The sequence below is a fragment of the Molossus molossus genome, unplaced genomic scaffold, assembly GCF_014108415.1.
Source record: "Molossus molossus isolate mMolMol1 unplaced genomic scaffold, mMolMol1.p scaffold_m16_p_19, whole genome shotgun sequence".
NCBI classification, from domain to species: domain Eukaryota; kingdom Metazoa; phylum Chordata; class Mammalia; order Chiroptera; family Molossidae; genus Molossus; species Molossus molossus.
In genome coordinates this window covers 26,296,411-26,313,707 of record NW_023425354.1, presented here as the reverse complement: position 1 = coordinate 26,313,707, position 17,297 = coordinate 26,296,411, and the positions used below count along the sequence as shown (strand labels likewise).

The 17,297-nt window shown below is 44.6% G+C and overlaps 1 protein-coding gene across 3 annotated transcripts in view; it reads right to left on the bottom strand.

Annotated features, from left to right (window-relative positions):
• Positions 1 to 8,830: 8,830 nt before the first annotated feature.
• LOC118634160 (speckle type BTB/POZ protein) overlaps positions 8,831 to 17,297 on the bottom strand; it is an 80,177-nt gene continuing 71,710 nt past the window's right edge. For all 3 annotated transcript variants that reach the window (XM_036268482.1, XM_036268484.1, XM_036268483.1), the window contains 4 exons: positions 16,391 to 16,446; positions 15,790 to 15,912; positions 11,914 to 12,056; positions 8,831 to 10,456 (listed from right to left, as the gene is read on the bottom strand). In XM_036268482.1, the coding sequence (XP_036124375.1) occupies positions 10,312 to 10,456; positions 11,914 to 12,056; positions 15,790 to 15,912; positions 16,391 to 16,446 (467 nt within the window). In that variant the 3' untranslated portion in view covers positions 8,831 to 10,311. The remainder of the gene's footprint in view (positions 10,457 to 11,913; positions 12,057 to 15,789; positions 15,913 to 16,390; positions 16,447 to 17,297) is intronic.

The following is a 17,297-nucleotide window of genomic DNA, read 5'->3' as shown; positions in this document are numbered from 1 at the left end:
ACACTTCAGCCCTGGCGCCTGGCCACGCCTGGGTGGGCGGGAGGGAGCATGGCCGCCGCACACATCCCTTGCTGCCGGAAGAATGCAGGGAAAACTTATAGGGAAGGTTGGAACTCTGTCATGTCTACAAAAGATGCCACTTACACAAAGGAATCTACTTTTGTTTTCCTTGATTCTGGCCAAGAAGCTTGGCCCTTGATTGCATTCCTACTGCTCCTGGGGCCCCGAATCTCACTTCTACTGTCCAGAGGCCCCTGTGGCATACTGAGGGTTCATGTGTACAGTCCCCCCAGAGCCTCTACCCGTAACCGTAACACAAGGCTCAGAGAATGCACGTGGCCAAAGGGTCTTTATTTAGAAGCACTGACCCAAGGCCCAGAGCAGTCAGCAGGGGCACGCCCCAGGCTGAGGCTGCCTGCCACCACTGAGGGCCCCTGCCCTGGTCCTGCCCCCACCCCACCCCACGCACCCTGATTTCTCTCCCTGCCCTGTCTTCAGGTCACCGCCACCCATAGATCAGTTTCTCATCAGCCTGGATGGCCTGTGGTCCCTTGCGTCACCCCTGAGCACTGTGCATGTGAAAAGTGCCCAGTTTGGGAATAACTGGGCACAGAAGGAGTCCCTGAGGACTGGGCCTCGTGTGACCCATTTTTTCCACACTTTGAGGAAGGCCAAGTGCATGGGGTACACACAGGGCCTGGCCAGTAAATCTTGACTCATGGATTAACTCTGAATTCAATTGCCGGCGTGGGTGTCTTTCACAAGGACAGGGAAAAGGGAAGACACACAGGTCAAGCAGCAGCGAAACCCTGCAGGGCGGCGTCTGCAATCCATGAGAACCGGGCTGGTTTGGGGAAACTGGGGGTAGGTGAGGGATACAGGAGGGTGGAAAGGTATATAAATGCCCCATTTACCAGTCTTGGCAGCTCCCAGGCCTGGGAGAGGAGGGGGTCTGCTCAGCCGGGCTCTGCCATCTGCCACATCTCAGCGGAGATCAGCACTGGAGGGCTCGTTGTAGGCAGTTTTTTTTTTTTTTAATGCGGCAGGATCAGGCTCAAGATGTCACTCTAGCGAGCAGGACTGGAGAGGGGGGAGGGAAATGACTAGGAAAACAGGAGAGAAATAAATGGAAGCTCCCATGCACCAGGAGGGAAGATCGGGGGCAGAAAAGGAAGGAAGGAAAAAAGAAGTCGAAGAAGAAGAAAAAAAGTGTAGAAGAGATGGGCTTGATTTAGCAGGTATGCAAACAGCCTGAGAAACAGGGCTCCTGGGTCCCGTGGTTACTTCCCTCCGCTCTCCAAGCCTGATTTCCACACCGAGAAGCCGAGGTGCTTCTGCCCTGCCTCTTGCCTCCCCCGTCACTCCGAGCCTTCGGAGATGATAGCAGTGACAGTGATGATCATAAATGAAGAATGAAAGAGTTATTCCAGGTGACTGAGACTCTGCGCAGGCTGACACAGCTCTGCCTCCCCCTCCTCTGCGTGTTCGAGCCGTGAGAGCCTCAGAGCCCCGGGACGCTCCTCCACAGGTAGCCCTGCTTCAGGATTCCCACGCTCCCGAGGCGCTCGTTTCAATGTCTCACTGCAGATTCACATTCCATTTCAGGAAGTCCTAAAGGGGAATGGACTCAAAAGACTGCGGATGGCTTAGGTTAGGGCCAACCTAGAATGAAATAGCAATAGCAATAACGTTCGCATCAGTGTACCTTTTTGGAGCCCTTGCTCAACAGCAGTCACTGTGTTAAGGACTCGACACGTATTTTCTCATTAATTTCCCAGAACTCTCTGTGATACGCCCATTTTGCAGATGAGAACACGAAGGCTTACACAGGCAAGTCGGTACTTCAGTCAGATGGTGAGTGTGGCGGGAGGTCGGAGCCAGGTTCCCGGACTCCAGATGCGGTCAACCAACCTGGGCTGGACCGAGTGCCGCCTGCACTCCTCCCCCTCCTCCCCCTCCTCCCCCTCCTCCCCCTCCTCCCCCTCCTCCCCCTCCTCCCCCTCCTCCCCCTCCTCCCCCTCCTCCCCCTCCTCCCCCTCCTCCCCTCCTCTCCCTCCCTAAGGCACCCAGCCCTCTCCTCCCAGCACGCTCTCCACTGCGCCTGGAGGCTTCCTCTCCCGTGGACCCTTCCTACCAGCTTTAAACATGCTCACACCACTTTCATGCTATGGGAAAGAATAAAACACTTCCCTCTATGCCAGCGGTTCTCAACCTGTGGTTCGCGACCCCTTTGGGGGTCGAACGACCCTTTCACAGGGATCGCCTAAGACCATTGGAAAACACATATTTCTGATGGCAACTCATAACAGTAGCAAAATTACAGTTATGAAGTAGCAATGAAAATAATTTATGGTTGGGGGTCACCACAACATGAGGAACTGTAATAAAGGGTCGCGCGGCATTAGGAAGGTTGAGAACCACTGCCCTATGCATTTCCCTCCTCTAGTTACTGCTCCAACTTCGACCCTCCCTTACAGCTCTATCTCAGAGACTTGCCTGCACTACCTGTGCCCTGTCTTCTTCCTCACCTCCCACCCACTCCTCACCTCATCCCAACCAGGGTCCCTTCCCTAAAATGGCGCTGAATTTTTTTTTTTTTTTTAGTTTTTTAAATGTATTCATTTAGCCCTGGCCGGTTTGGCTCAGCGGTTAGAGCATCAGCCTGCAGTCCCGAGAGACCCAGGTTTGGTTCCCACTAAGGGCATGTACCTTGGTTGCAGTTTGTCCCTGGCCCTGGTCGGTCGTGCGGGTGGCAGCCACTTGGTGTGTCCCTTTCACATCGATGTTTCTCTCTCTCTCTCTCTCCCTCCCACTCTACCTGAACAAAAAATGTCCTCAGGTGAGGATAAAAAAAAAAAAAAATGTATTCATTTATTTAGAGAGAGAGATTTGTCATTCCACTGATTTATGTATTCATTGGTTGATTCTTGTATGTGCCTTGACCGGTGATGGAACCTGTAACCTTGGAGAATTGGGACGATGCTCTAACCAACTGAGATGTCTGGCCAGGGCACCAATGACTTTCATGATGCTAGCTAGCTCCAATGGGCATTTTAAAATTATTTTTCCTATTCTACTGCATTTGATACTTTCAACAATTTTGTATTGGTTCTCTGTTTATATATTCTCTTCAGATCTTTGGCCACTTCTCCTTTGTGGCTTATCTTCCTTTGTCAGCCTTTAAATGTAAGAATTCCTAAGGTTTAGTCCTGGGTCCCCTTCTCTCCTCACTCTGCACCTTATGGAGATCCAACCCATCCCAGGACTTCAATTACACCTATAAACCAGTATCTCCCCGGAGCCTTCTCTCCAGTCTCGACCTCTCCTCTGGTTCTAGGCTCATAAATTCAACAGCCCACATGACACCTCCATTTGGATTTCTCAAGGCAGCTCATCATTAAGTAAAGTAAAACTAGTGATCTAATCTCCATCAAGCCTGTTCATATTCCCATTGATCTCTACTTTGGGGAATTCATCCTAGTCACCTCTTCATCCTTCCTCTATCCAATCCATCAATTTCTGCCAAATTTGCCCCCTAAATTCTCAAATATGTCCACACTTTTCCAGCTCTGCCATCTCCCTCATTCAAGTTGCATGATCTCTTGCCTTCCTCCATTCCTACTCCCAGCGTTAACTTTTCTATACTCTAAAGACCTTATTAAATGAAACTCTTGTCACCCCCTCCGGCTTAAAACTCAGTGATTTTCCCACTGTTCTTAGTAGAAGACCTATGAGGTCTAAATATGACCTATGCGGGTCCTGCCAGACTGGCTTCTAACGTGCTCTCAGGCCCCTCCACACCCCAGCACCCCGCCTCCTCTGGGCGCCTAGAACACACCAAGCTCCCTCCTGACTCAGGGCTTCTGAGGAATATGCCTCTCCAACATTACCACCTCGACAGCTTCTCATCCTTCAGCTCTCACTTCCAAAAGCTGCTTTCTTTGGGAAGCCTTTCTGGACCTCCCGGATGAGGTAAGCTCCCCACTCGCAGGCTCACTGTGCCCCCCTCCCTGTCTTTGAGAGCATTCACCATGGGTGGGCATTGTCTTTTGGGGATTACTAAAGACATTCTCTCTCCCATTAGATGCTAAGCTCCAATGAAGGCAGGGAGAGTTTCACTCACTGTTTATCCCTAGAAACTAGCACAGTCCCTGGCACACCATATAGCACATGTATAAATGGAATACTAGCAAAGGAAACAGAAAGACTTCTAAACATTAATGCTTAAAAGGCCAAACCAAGGCAGCGTTATTAAAACTTCGGTGGGTGTAATAGACCCTAAGGATCACCCACTCATTTGCCAACCACACTTAAATGCCATTTTCTTTCTTTATTTTCCTCTTTAACTTTTGTGCAGAGGTAATGAGGGCAGGAATGATACACTACGGAGACCACAACCCCCTGGAATGACTAAGGACTAGATTGGATAATGTGTCAGGGGATACACCTATTTTTCATTAGTGTTTCAATAAAATACACATTCTAATATTGGTTAAGAGATATAAAAAAATATTTATTTAACAAGAGATTAAAAAGTGCAACATGACTACTGGTTCATTCCCTGCACCAAAACATTTCTGGTTGGGCTCAATCCCTGGTAAGAGGGTATGCAGGAGGCAGCCAATTGATGTTTCACTCTCATGTCGATGTTTCTTCCCCCCCCCTTTCTCTCTCTAAAAAGTCAATAAAGATCTGCCCTGGCCGGTTTGGCTCAGCGATTAGAGCGTTGGCCTGCGGTCCGGAGAGACCCGGGTTTGGTTCCCGCTAGGGGCACGTACCTCGGTTGCAGTTTGTCTCTGGCCCTGGCTGGGTTGTACGCGTGGCAGCCACTCGATGTGTCCCTTTCACATCTATGTTTCTCTCTCTCCCTCCCACTCCATCTGAACAAAAAATGGAAAAATGTCCTCGGGTGAGGATTAAAAAAATTCACCTCTTCCTAATTATTTTATACTTTACTATTATCTGTGTTCTTGAGGTTATATATACCATCCCAATTCTGCACCCAGGAACGTCACCTTGGAATGGCGGAATGGGCCATAGTGGGAGGGTTTACACCATGGAAACTGAAAAATGCTACCAGTCAGGGCTTGGTACCAATTTGGGGAAGTGAATGTTATACCTTTAGCAGCACACCACTGAACCAAACCACTGGCTCATAAAACATTTTTTTTTTTTTAAATCCTCACCCAAGGACATTTTTGCCTTTCAGAGAGAGCGGGAAGGAGAGAGGGAGGAAGAGAGGGAAACATCCATGTCAGAGAGACACACCAACTGGTTTCCACCCACACAATCCCAACCAGGGCCGGGGACAAACTGCAACTGAGGTACGTGCTCTTAGCAGGAATCAAACCCAGGTTTCTCTGGTCCACGGGCCAACGCTCTAACTGCTGAGCCAAACCCGCCAGGGCTCATGAAACATTTTAAGGGTTTATAGTAAGCGTGAAGCAAAGTTTTACTTGGAAGACGGATAGGTTGAAGAAGTATAGAAACACGTGTCTGTCTTTAGGAAACCAATCTCAAAATTGTGTTAGGGTTAAAGGTGATTGTTTTCTTTCTCAATTTAAAGCTATAATTATTCTATAAACATGACTTTTATTACAAATACCAGTTATGAAAGTGTCTGTAACTTTATGGAACAACCTGTATGCCATGACTTCTAGACAAAAATAAATGTGTTGACTAAATTGAGACATAAGTTAAGAGTGGGCGTGAGAAATTCCTTTCCTTACTCCCTGCCAAACTTCTGGAAAGAAGAGCTTATACTCAATCTGTTTGCTTACCTTCTCATCAGTGTTGGCTGCTGCCTCCATCATTGGACAGAAACTGCTCTAAGGTAACCACTGACTTCCTTATGGCTAAATTCAGCATCTTTTCAGTGCTCAATGCCGTGGCCTCTGCTTTGTTTGTGTGCCATGCCCTGCCTCCTCCACTGGACTGAATTAGCAGGGCGGAAATCCTACCCTCCACTGCAGCCCTGGCCTCCCACAATGTTTGGCACCTTCTAGGTGCTCAGCCACTGTTTGCTGCACCAGTGGCCTGAGTTCTCATTTCTGTGACCTTGAGTACATCATCTCTCTTTTCTGGAGGTCTGTTTTCTCAGACATGAGGCAAAGGTGAACTAGGTGTGGGAGGCCTTTTTCCCCTTCAGTTTGTCAAGAGCTCACCTTTAAGTGTCATGAGGGGGCCGAAACTCTCCCCACTTCAACTGAGCAATAGGAGCAGGTTATGTCGTCTTTACTGCCTGGCACACTCCTGGGTTTTCGCTTTCTCATTGGTCCTTGGGCCTACACCCCAAAACGATTCCTTTGCCTTCCGCTGCTTCTTGGCTCAGAGCCAAGTTGAGTGACCTTGAGGAGGTTACATTATCACCTTCCCAAACTATACAGTTGGGATGAAGGGGAGCTGCACAAGACAAGCCCACAAGCGTTCAAAACTCCTGAGATCTGTGAGCTGTGGGCTGGGCGCTCCATTCCCGTACTTGAGCTACAACTATTTTAGCTTCATGATGTTTTCCCCCTAGAGTTGATCCTCTTCAACTCGCTCATCATTTCTGCTGCTTGTATTGAATTCCCTCACGTCTAAACTTCTTTTCTCTTAGAGTTGCAGGAATCAGAACGAGACAGTATTCCACATAGCAGTTTCCACTCCAGCGTTACAGGGTTTACAGAGGGGAGGGATCATCTCAATACTGGCTTTAGTGGCACCAAGATCCCATCAGTCAACAACATTCAAGTTTCCACTCTCATCTGGAGGTCAAAGCTTCTGGTTTGCCTAGCTCATTATCCAAAATACTGATCACCCTACATTTGCTTTCTTGCTCATTGTCTCCATGAGGTGTCCACCTCCCTATTGGGTCAAAGGCCCCAGTGTGGCGCAGTCACCTCTGAAATTAAAAGGGGAGAAACGCATCTACCCTGTGCATACACATACATAAAGAGCAGTCCAACAATACTCACCTGAATGTTAGATTAGTCAGCAAACCATTAGAAATGAATCTAAATGATGTGGGGCAGAGTTCAGTGAAAAGTCATGAGATAAAGAAACACACCGGGCCTAGGCTGATTAAAAAGATAATTAGTTCTGGAAAATAAGATTGGGCTCCAGCCAAGTATTTGTATTTGAGTGTGTGTGTAAGAATTTGTTTTTCACACAGATAAACGAAAGGATCCAATACAGTCATGTAGAGGGAATTTAGTTGTTCTTTTATAGGAGTTAAAGAGCCAGAACAAAGCAACAGTCAGTTTCAAAGTGTGGCTCAACTCCCCGTTTGTTGTTCTGTTCATAAACATACAAGCTGTTTCCTTTCATCTGCACAGGGCTCACACAATATGGAGAATCCATAATAGGTTTAAACAAGATTTATAAATAAATACATAGAGTGGCGGTCAAGCCAGAGATCTTTTGGCCTAAGAAAAGATCTTAATGTCCCTGGGCTGGGATTTTTTAAAAAAGAGGAATCTCTTTAAGGGCCTAAAAGGCCAGCTGACTTACCAGCGATAAGGAAAAGAGGCATCTCTTACCTAAATCGTTAAAACCCATAAAGGTGTTTGAGACACCCAATAACAACACGTAGGCTTAATCTCCATGCAGGGAATGAGAACAACTCTCTGTGGATGGCCCACCCTCTCCATGTCCAAATAGAGGGGGGCTGACAACAGGGGAGGAGGGGAGCTGGGGAGTGACGCCAAACACTCTATCTGGACCTGAAACAGCAACGCCAAAGGTTCAGTGAAACCACTTGCCTGAAATATTGTTTTGATAAATAAGCCATATCCGTGTGGAATTGAAACCTCCAACTGTTCCACTGGCACGGACATCTCTGCAGCGGCAGCACATGCCCCAGATTGTGGAGTTAACTTGAATTAAATTTCGGACGTGGGGGAGCTGAGGGAGGGAGTGGTGGCGGTGGGAGGGTTAGGAACAGTATGCTGGGGCTCTGATGTTGTCAAAACCAGATGGCTTCAACTGTATCATTTAAACAAAAACAAACACATCCAGAAATAATGTCAGAATGACAGAAACATGGAGTAGTTTCACCTGTGCCTGAAATCCTAACAGTTTTGTACCCACAGTAAAGCCCATGTCGGAAATTCCATAAATACTGGAAAATACCAGAAGAGACCTTCATCCTGCCAGAATTGCTATCCCCTCCTAAGAACACGGTCCCCGAACCCACCAGCCCCAAAGCCACTTCCTCTGTGAATGAGGAAGTCTGGCTTGTCCTCCTGGAACCTCCGGAGAGCAAGCCAGGGAAGGCCTCTTTCCAGAGCTTTGCTCTTGCTGTTCCGGCAGCAAGGAAGCTTTACCTCAGATTTTATACCTGAACATTTCAGAAAAGAAACTTCCTACAGTTACTGAGAATCTTTCCAGGTCGACATGAGAACTGTCACGCAACAGCTGTGTGATTTTAGGCATGCCGCTTGATTTCTCTGGATTTCAACTCCTCTCATCTACAGAATGGGAAGATGCTATTCATCACTTGTCTTACCAAACTCGGGACGGTGCTGGGGTTCGAAGGAGATGCTGTGCATGGAGTCTCGCTGAAAGCTGAGACCTGCTGCGCGATGCAGCCAGCTGAGGGGCCCCGGGGAGGAGACCCTGTGCATGCCCAGTCCTGGGAGCTGTGTGCTGATCCGGAAAGTGAGGACCAAGGAGCACAGGGACAGCAGCCAGGACATGCAGAACTGGGCACTTCCTGGAGGACACTGGAGTGCAGCAGAGCAGTCCCACTTCCTCCCCACACTGCTGAGGAGGCAGAGGAGGAGCCCCAGGGCATTCTTGTGAGCTTGCTGGGAATTCAGACATCACATCGTCCGTGACAGAAACAGTCAGAGATAATAATTTCCCTTTATTTAAAACCACATTCATGCCCCCTTGATCTTTTTATATTTCACTAGAAGGGACACTGATAGTAGGTCTTAAAACATGTAGGGTGCAGAAAGCCCACTTCCATTACTCGCCTTGGCCGAGGTAGGAGCCTGGTCCCCATTAGGGTGTGGATGTGAGACAGTCAAGAGACTGGCGGGTGCTGGCAGCTCACCAAGGAAACGTGAAGTTAGGTAGATGTAATAAACCCCACAGCTCAGACATTTCAAACACTGTCTCTGCAAGCCTCAGGATCAAACCAGGCCTTCAAAACCCCTTACGGAACTCAGACCCAGAAGACAAATCAGGTGAGTGAAACAAAAGACAAGAGATACCACACAGTACAAAATAGTCATTATTTATATTTTCAAAAAGAAAAAAATTAACATTTGGAAGTTCTCCCCTATAGGAAGAGGGGCGAATTGGAAGGAACAGGACTGGCTCCTATTGCAGGCGCAGGTACGAACAGCTGAGCAATCGGCGCTGGGATTTTTTTCACACAGCATTAATAATAAAATTTCCTTTTCTTTTCTCTTCTTTTTGTTTGTGTTTTGTTTTGTTTTTTAGAAAAGGGGGGTGGGGGTGGGAAGGAAATGAAAAATAAAATCAGAGAAAAATGCCAAAAAACATTTTCCACAATATCTAAAAACAGAGAACTATAGTTCTTGTCATGACAGTATGAATTCTGGGTGAATTATTTTTGTCCAGTTTTCAACACCAATAAAGATTTTTTGCGAAAGCCACCACATCAGAACACTCATCTTCCAGATCAAATAACCTCCTTCCCTTTTTGCCTTCACTTGTCTTTTTTCATAAAGGGATAAAAGGATGTATTCTGTTCTTGCAAACAATAAGTGCTAACAACAAGAGAGCTCTTCTGATACTTGTATGGAGGTGAGGAGTTTTCACAAATATCCAAGTTTTTGCACAGTTGGATGGACTGAAATTTCTCAATATAAATAGTACTGGAGTCCACAAACTGATTTTTAAGAAATTATGCAAAAATCCTTTCTTGTTTCCTTTTCTTTCCCCTTCGCTTAAAACTAAATGTCCTTCCTTTTTTTTCCTTTTTGCTCCAGGCACCTGACGATTTGTTCTGCTCAGTCAGACGCAGACAGGTTTCTCCAAGTACCACAGCTGGGATGTCCTCAGGGCCAGCGCCTGAACCGAATCCCACAGGATCAAACTAGGCCAGGCCAAAGGGAACACAGTGACGCAGCAACAGGGTTTTCATTAGGTTGAACAGCCCCGAGTCCCCGGCCCTTCCCTCCCCCCATTTCCCCCAAGTTTATTTAGTGCTGTTTTAAAAGTCTGGGGCCACGGTGCAGTCTTTCCCCCACAGCAGAGTAAGAGCTCCACAGATTGCGCTGTCTACCTGGTGGTCAGTGGCAGCAACAGTGGCTGCTGCTTCTGGAAAATAAACGGAGTCTTACAACAGGCAGGATCTTAGGACTGCTTCAGGCGCTTGCGAGGGGGTCCCAGAAAGGGACACTGTGCTGAAGCCAAAGAGCGGTATGCCTCAGCCACCAAGTGGGGATGTGACACCACCATTGACTTCCACCCGGAGGTCTCCAAAACATCCGAAGCATGACTAGGAGAAATGTAGAGAGATGCGTTATCACAGGAGTGAGTGAAGGAGGAATTAAACAGCCACCTAGGCAGCCTAATTCCTAGAGTTTGCTGTGAAGGGTGTCAATGTAAGAAACACTAAGCCAGAACATCCTTAATATGCATGAGAATTCACCTGTCAGAGGGTATGCAGAATGCAGACCAGAACGTGGCTCTTTTAACTCTGAAAACTCTGTAGTTGAGCCACTATATTATCAACTACAAGGTGAAATGTTCCTCAGGCTCTTCTCTACACTGTCAATGCTCTTAACTTTTAAAAAAAATCCTCACCCAAGGATCTGTTTTTACTGATTTAAGAGAGAGGGGAAGGGGGTGGGGGAGAGACAGAAACATCAATGTATGAGAGAAACAACGATCGGTTGCCTGCCATATATTTGCACTGGGGATGGAACGCACAACCTTTTGGTGCATGGGATGAAGCTCCAACCGAGCCACATAGGCCAGGGCTGTCAATGTTCTTTATGTTGTTAATTAAGACACAACTCTGAGCTTCTATCTGGCTTTGCCATTTACTACTATCCTAATCACAGAGCAGGTCAGAGTCTGGGGCCTACCTGGTTATAAAAAGGATACTAACTATACTTCATTGAATGGTTCAATCTACAGAGCATGAAGCAAATGTCTAGCAAAGACCAAGCACTCACTAAGACCAACATTTTGTGGTCTCCTCCCTCTTTTGCCTTAATTGGTAATTCCTTCAAAACAATGTGACAAACGGACTTAGAGGGCATTGTTTCCTGGTTTTTTTTGGGGGGGGGGCATTTTCTGTGTTGAATAATATAGACCTGTCTCACCCCAGAACTGCTGTTGTGAGGGCTTTATAAGGCCTGCTCCTGTGCGTTGGGCTTTCTCCGACTGTTGTTCTCCATCAGGCAAAGGAGTAGAATATGCCCCATTAAAAATTATTTCAGAAAATAACATGGCAGGTCATTTGTCATTTAAAGTCGAAGGAACAGATCTACTGGAATGAACATTTCTTTCTCAAAACAGTATTTAACAACCTCATCTACTGATGATCCCTTCTCTTTTCCCCATTCTACAATGGACCATTAGATATATTTTACTAACTCATAAAAATACACTTCTTCTGTTTACCCAGAGATCTACATGCCTTTTATCATGCCAGCGAATGTGCAGTAAAGATGCTATCATTTGGGGAACACAGCCTTTTCTGGCCAGTACATTATCATCTTCATCAATCTGATCACAAGGAGGTAAAACATCTCATTCAGCAATCAAATTAGACCCATGAAAGCAAAACCATTTTCCATACTGTCAAGATGAAGGGAAAGATGAAAACTATACTTACTACTAAAAGGTTAATGACGCTTCTCGTCTATTTCTCTAATTCAAAGTCTTTCTCATTTCTCTAGCTATCCCAGCTACCCTGAAAGAAGAACTTTGAAGATGCAAACTTACTAGTTGATGAAATCCACTGCCTGAGTTTTCAATTGATCTGCGCTGTGGAGGTCAGCCAAGATGAGGATTTCTGCGGCGTTCTCCACGGAGAGGTTACTGCAGAGGGCATCCTCACACATGACCTTTAAACGCTCCAGGGCATACTGTAAAACACAAGCACTGCTTGTCAGAGCAGGACTCGCTCTGGGCTGACCGCTACTGAAGCTGTCTTCTGCAGCTGCACCATCATGTAATGGATACCGGAACAAAACTGCACAGACTGTGAGAGGGCTACTACTGCAATTATAAAACATAACCGCACTCCAAAGGCTGAAATAAAGACAGCTAAAATAACTTGCATACCTACCATTCAAGTTCTACAGTATAACTACGAGAAAAATGGCAATTATGAAATAGAGCCACATCCTCAAGTTTACCCTGTTCCAACTATGATTAAAGTATTTCTTAAACTATCACCACCTACCCTTACAATGGGGCATTACTATGCTTCAAGTCACCAGGGACAGTACATTTTAATTTCTGAAATCCTTTTCTTTAGAGTCACACTAGGGTGAAGCACAGCCCTTTCTACTTAAGTACTGTCACCAGCTTCTCTGCTACCAGTTGTTCCTGAATGAACACAGCTTCCTTTCAAATAGAGAAGGATAAATGGAGTCCTATTTTATTAGGGTTGAGGTTAAGATTCTCAGGGTAGAAGAACAAAGCAACAAAGACCCTGGATCCAGTTTCAGTCTGAAAACTTCTTATCTGCCAAGTAAAGGGTATAAATGTTTTAGAAATGAAAGTCTAGGTGAATATTGGGCACGTTTGATTCAGTCTATTTGTTTTGATGCAACTATACTCCTTGATCTCAAATATGAGATTATGAACTTACTAAGGAACTTCAAGGATAAGAAGGAGGAAGGCATAAAAGGAGGCACAAAATAAAATGTCATTCCATCAGTTCACAGAAAGGGGTTTGACTGAGGGTATCCAGGCTCCATCCAGGTCCCAGCTTAAGGGACCTCAGAACTCAATGACACAATACTTCTGCAGGCTGAATCACGGCAATCAAATCAGGACAATTTTATTTTTATGAATTCTGTGTGAGGAGGCATATCTGCTGGCACTGTGATCTCCTGCAGCAAAAAGAGAGTTTTATTGGTTTTGGTGCAGCTTTAATTTTTTACATTTGAGTAACTGGAAAACAGTTTCCATGGAAAACAGGAATGACACTAGACAAGCAAGAAATTTAAAAGGCTAGAAAGGGTTGAATAAATGTTCAGTTTTTATACAGTGCTGCACAGAATATTCCTCTTATCCTTTCTCAATACATTCTTTTAAAAGGACTTTTACTGTGAATAGCTCTGATCCCTACTGCATAATTAGACAAAAGTAGCCACTCTTGTCCCTTGAGGGACAAAGTTTTTTTCTTAATTATACTTCTGAAAAACCTGCCTAATGGCAGTACTTACCCAAGAGATTGAAATTGTGTCCCCCAGGCCTAGCCAACGTGTTTTGTTTTGTTTTTGGTCTAATTACACATGTCCCCAGGAGACTGGAAAAGCTCAGAAGAAGCTGTTGCAGCCTCTTGAGTAAATTCTAGATGTTTAGATCCTTCCATGAAAGACTTCTTATTCTCTTTTCTTGAAGCTCACAAGGAGGTATAAAGGTAAAAATGTTTTTAAATAAGCTAGGAGCAAAGAGTGTCTAATGGGAAATTCTGAATGAAATTTGAAAACACACCCTTCAGTTACTTTTCATTCATAAATTTAAAGCACCACTATGATTTAACTGCTTTAGCTTTTAAAATCATAAGTTAACACATTGTACCGAAAATACCATCCTCAGAATGTCACTTCAGGCTGATCCCCATGCTCTGTGCATTTACAGTAGGTTGCCAGTTGGTTGGTTCTCTGGCTAAAGGGGCAGAAATGAAAACCCAGGGACACACTAAAATGTCTAACCCTGGCTCTGAGAATATACTCTGAACCTTAGTATTTCTGTCTAAAAAGTGGGCCTTTCAATACTACTCACTCTTATGGAAGCTAGAAGACGACAAGAAGATAAACTTCTGGTGCCCTGGCCAGTTTGGCTCACGGTTAGAGCACTGGCTTGCAGACCAACGAGTCCCATGGTTTGATTCTGGTCAAGGGCACATACCTCGGTTGCGGTTCGTCCCAGCCTTGGTCCAGTCATGCAGGAGGCAACCAGTGAATGTGTCTGTCTCACATCAATGTTTCTCTCTCTCCCTCCCTCCCTTCCACTCTATGTGATGATAAACAGAAAAATATCCTCAGGTGAGGGCTGAAAAAAAAAAGTAGGTATTGGGCTGTGTGTCAACTTCCCCAGAGCTCACAATGTATATTTTCCTACTGTCTCCACTGGAAGCAAGTTTCCTCTGGTCAGAATTGAGCTAGACTGTTCACATTGCTTAATTGTACTAATAAAGTCTTGAAAAGCAATAAGCAGGATACAGCTATTATTCAATCCTTTTCATCTGTAGCACTGATTGGGTTTATATGCCTTATCCTCTACCGAACACTTCAAAAGCTGATCAATAAAGATAAAACCTCCACTGTAAACACAAGTACTTTTCTCTGCCCTCAGGGGTGTAAAAGAAGATGGAAAGAGACTATTCGCAGAAGCAAATCCTGAAAAGGCTCTAGTGCCCTTAAGTCAGAGCCAGAGCCAGCTTTGACCTCAGATGGGTGCTAAGGCATCCTGGCAGAAACAGGAGGCACTTCCAGTGGAGAATCATCTTTCTCATCTTTCTCATTATTGGCTGGGTTTAAGCCCTTTCACATCCTTGCCTCAACCCCCCTTCCCAACACAAGAAAAACTTCCATAGGATAAACAGTAATGTCTCTCTCTGTCTCTCTCTCTTTCTCATACACACACACACACACACACGCACATTGTATTTCCTTAGACCACAGGGCCTTGGAGGACAGACAGGTCACTGAGATCACTTTGATATATTTATACAATGCAAGTCAATTTCTCAAAGTGTGTTTTGGGGAACACTAATCCCAGGGGTGATCCTTGAAGAAAAGAATTCCAGAGTTAACTAAATTGGAGAAATGTTATCATATTCCCTTTCAGAAAATTCACAGTGTACATGAACATACTAAAGGTTCTGAGAAATCCTGCAATAAAATAGCAACACACAAACTCCCACATCTGACTTCATTAAACTGAGTGTTTTAGTAACCTTTCCCTCTGAGCTTATTTTGGGAATCACTGGCCTATTGTTTTAAGTAGTCACTATAGTTCCTTGGTAAAATCCACATTTTTATTTTTACACTTTAACGTTTCTGAGATCAAAATATATCTTACAATCAAAGTATAAATTTATTGTAGTAGTATCTCTTTCTTCCCAAAGAGCTATTAGTCATATAATTCTGAATATTTCAATAACTACTTAGGAGAAAGTTAAAAATGCTAACCAGCACACTGGGCAACAGATTATTCTCTTATTGAAAAAGTTCAAATAAAAGTTAATGAACTTGCCCGGCTGGTGTGGCTCAGTGACTGAGTGTCGATCCCATGCATTAAGAGGTTGCTGGTTCGATTCCTGGTCAGGGCACATGCCCACGTTGTGGGCCAGGACCCCAGTGGGGGACATGCAGGAGGCGGTTAATCGATGTTCTCCTCATCGATGTTTCTATCTCTCTCCCCTTTGCCCTTCCTCTCTCTAAAATCAATAAGAAAAAAATAATTTTTAAAAAAGGGTGCTATGAATAACTGTGCTGTAACACAAGTGTAAACCAGGACTGTCCAGCCAAACTAAGATAATGTTCATGTTATAGACAAAGCAGCATAGAAGCCCAGTCGTGAAACTCAGGAGGTCACAGAACTCCTAGTCTTGTGATTATTTTTCCATTCCTATCTCACCTTGTCAGCAGCTGCCAGCAAATCGTCAGCCATTTTGTCCAGGTTCGGAGCCTTCCCCGTGTAAATGAAGCACATCATTTCCTTAAAAACTTCAGGCTCCACATCATTGATTTCAACCCGATTCTACAGCAGAAAAACAGGAAGTGAGAAACATTTCCTAAACAATTTTCATGATTTTAAGCTCTGGTGAGGAGAGAAGCTTGTATCACTTAAAACTAAACGTGAATGAAAAACTGCTCTTTGCTGTATTTGATTATAATAGCCTTTCACCGTCGTATGTACCACCTTTGTCTTCTCAACTCCAACAGCAAAACAACTATATCTTTCATTTTTCACCTTTCTTTCCTTGAGTAGAACCACATGTCTAAAACCCTCACCCCAAACTGTTTGAATGATCTGCCTGGGAGTGAGTCTGCTTTACCTAGAATCCTCCGGATCACCTCTCTCTGCTCTCAGAAAGTGTCTGCTGAGGGAATCTGTACTCAATTTCAGTAACACAGTAAGAAAAAATAATTAGGAAAATAAATCTGCTGCCAAATAGAAAAAAATCATCTGAATCTATTACCTAGCTAAAAGACATATTTTAAATCCTGATACATACCTTTTTGCTCTCCTCCATTTCATGTTCAAACATGGCACTAAAAACTGGAGAACGAGCTAGAAAGTGAAAGGCAACAGAAACAGATGTAGTTATCACATTGTAATCTCTTAGTTCTTCTGTTACGTAGAAGAGGTCATTTTCTTTCTTGTAGTACTGATACAGGAAAGGGTCTTGGCCTCAAATTATACAAGATTTATAAAATTCTTTTCTTCTATCATACCAGTAAGTGAATAATTATAATACAAAGGGGAAAAATTGCAATATTCAAAATATTACCTCAATTCCAAAAATTCATATTATAAGGAAATTACTCAAATTATTTATGTTGGATGACAGTGATATTCTCTGGGTAGATTTGGTAGGATGCCTTGATACCTAGATTTTTTTAAAAAAATATATTTTTTTCTTTATTGGTTTTAGAGAGAGGAAAGGAGAGAGAGAAAAAAATATCGATGAGAAAGAACATCAAATGGCTGCCTCCTGCATGCCCTCCACTGGGGATTGGGCCCACAACCTAGGCATGTGCCCTGACTGGGAATTAAACTGACAACCTCTTGGTGTATGGGTCAATACTCAATCAGTGAGCCACACTAGATTTTTGCCTGGAACAATGACACATACTTTCCCCACTTCCAGGGACCACACAGCGAGGAGGTCAAGAACAGGATTCAACAGCATTCACTAACTAGATGAAATGCATGCTTGTTTATGGCAGGTTTTCTGTTCCTTCAAACCTTGCATTCTTAACAGAGATGATTAACACCCCAAAGATGAAAGGTGGAAAAAAAAGAAATCTTAGGTATTACAATCATTTTTGGCCCTTCAAAGCTCAATCCTACCTAACAAAATCTTATTCCTTAGTATCTAATGCCTCTCATTAGGGATAATTTAATTTTTTTCCTTAGGG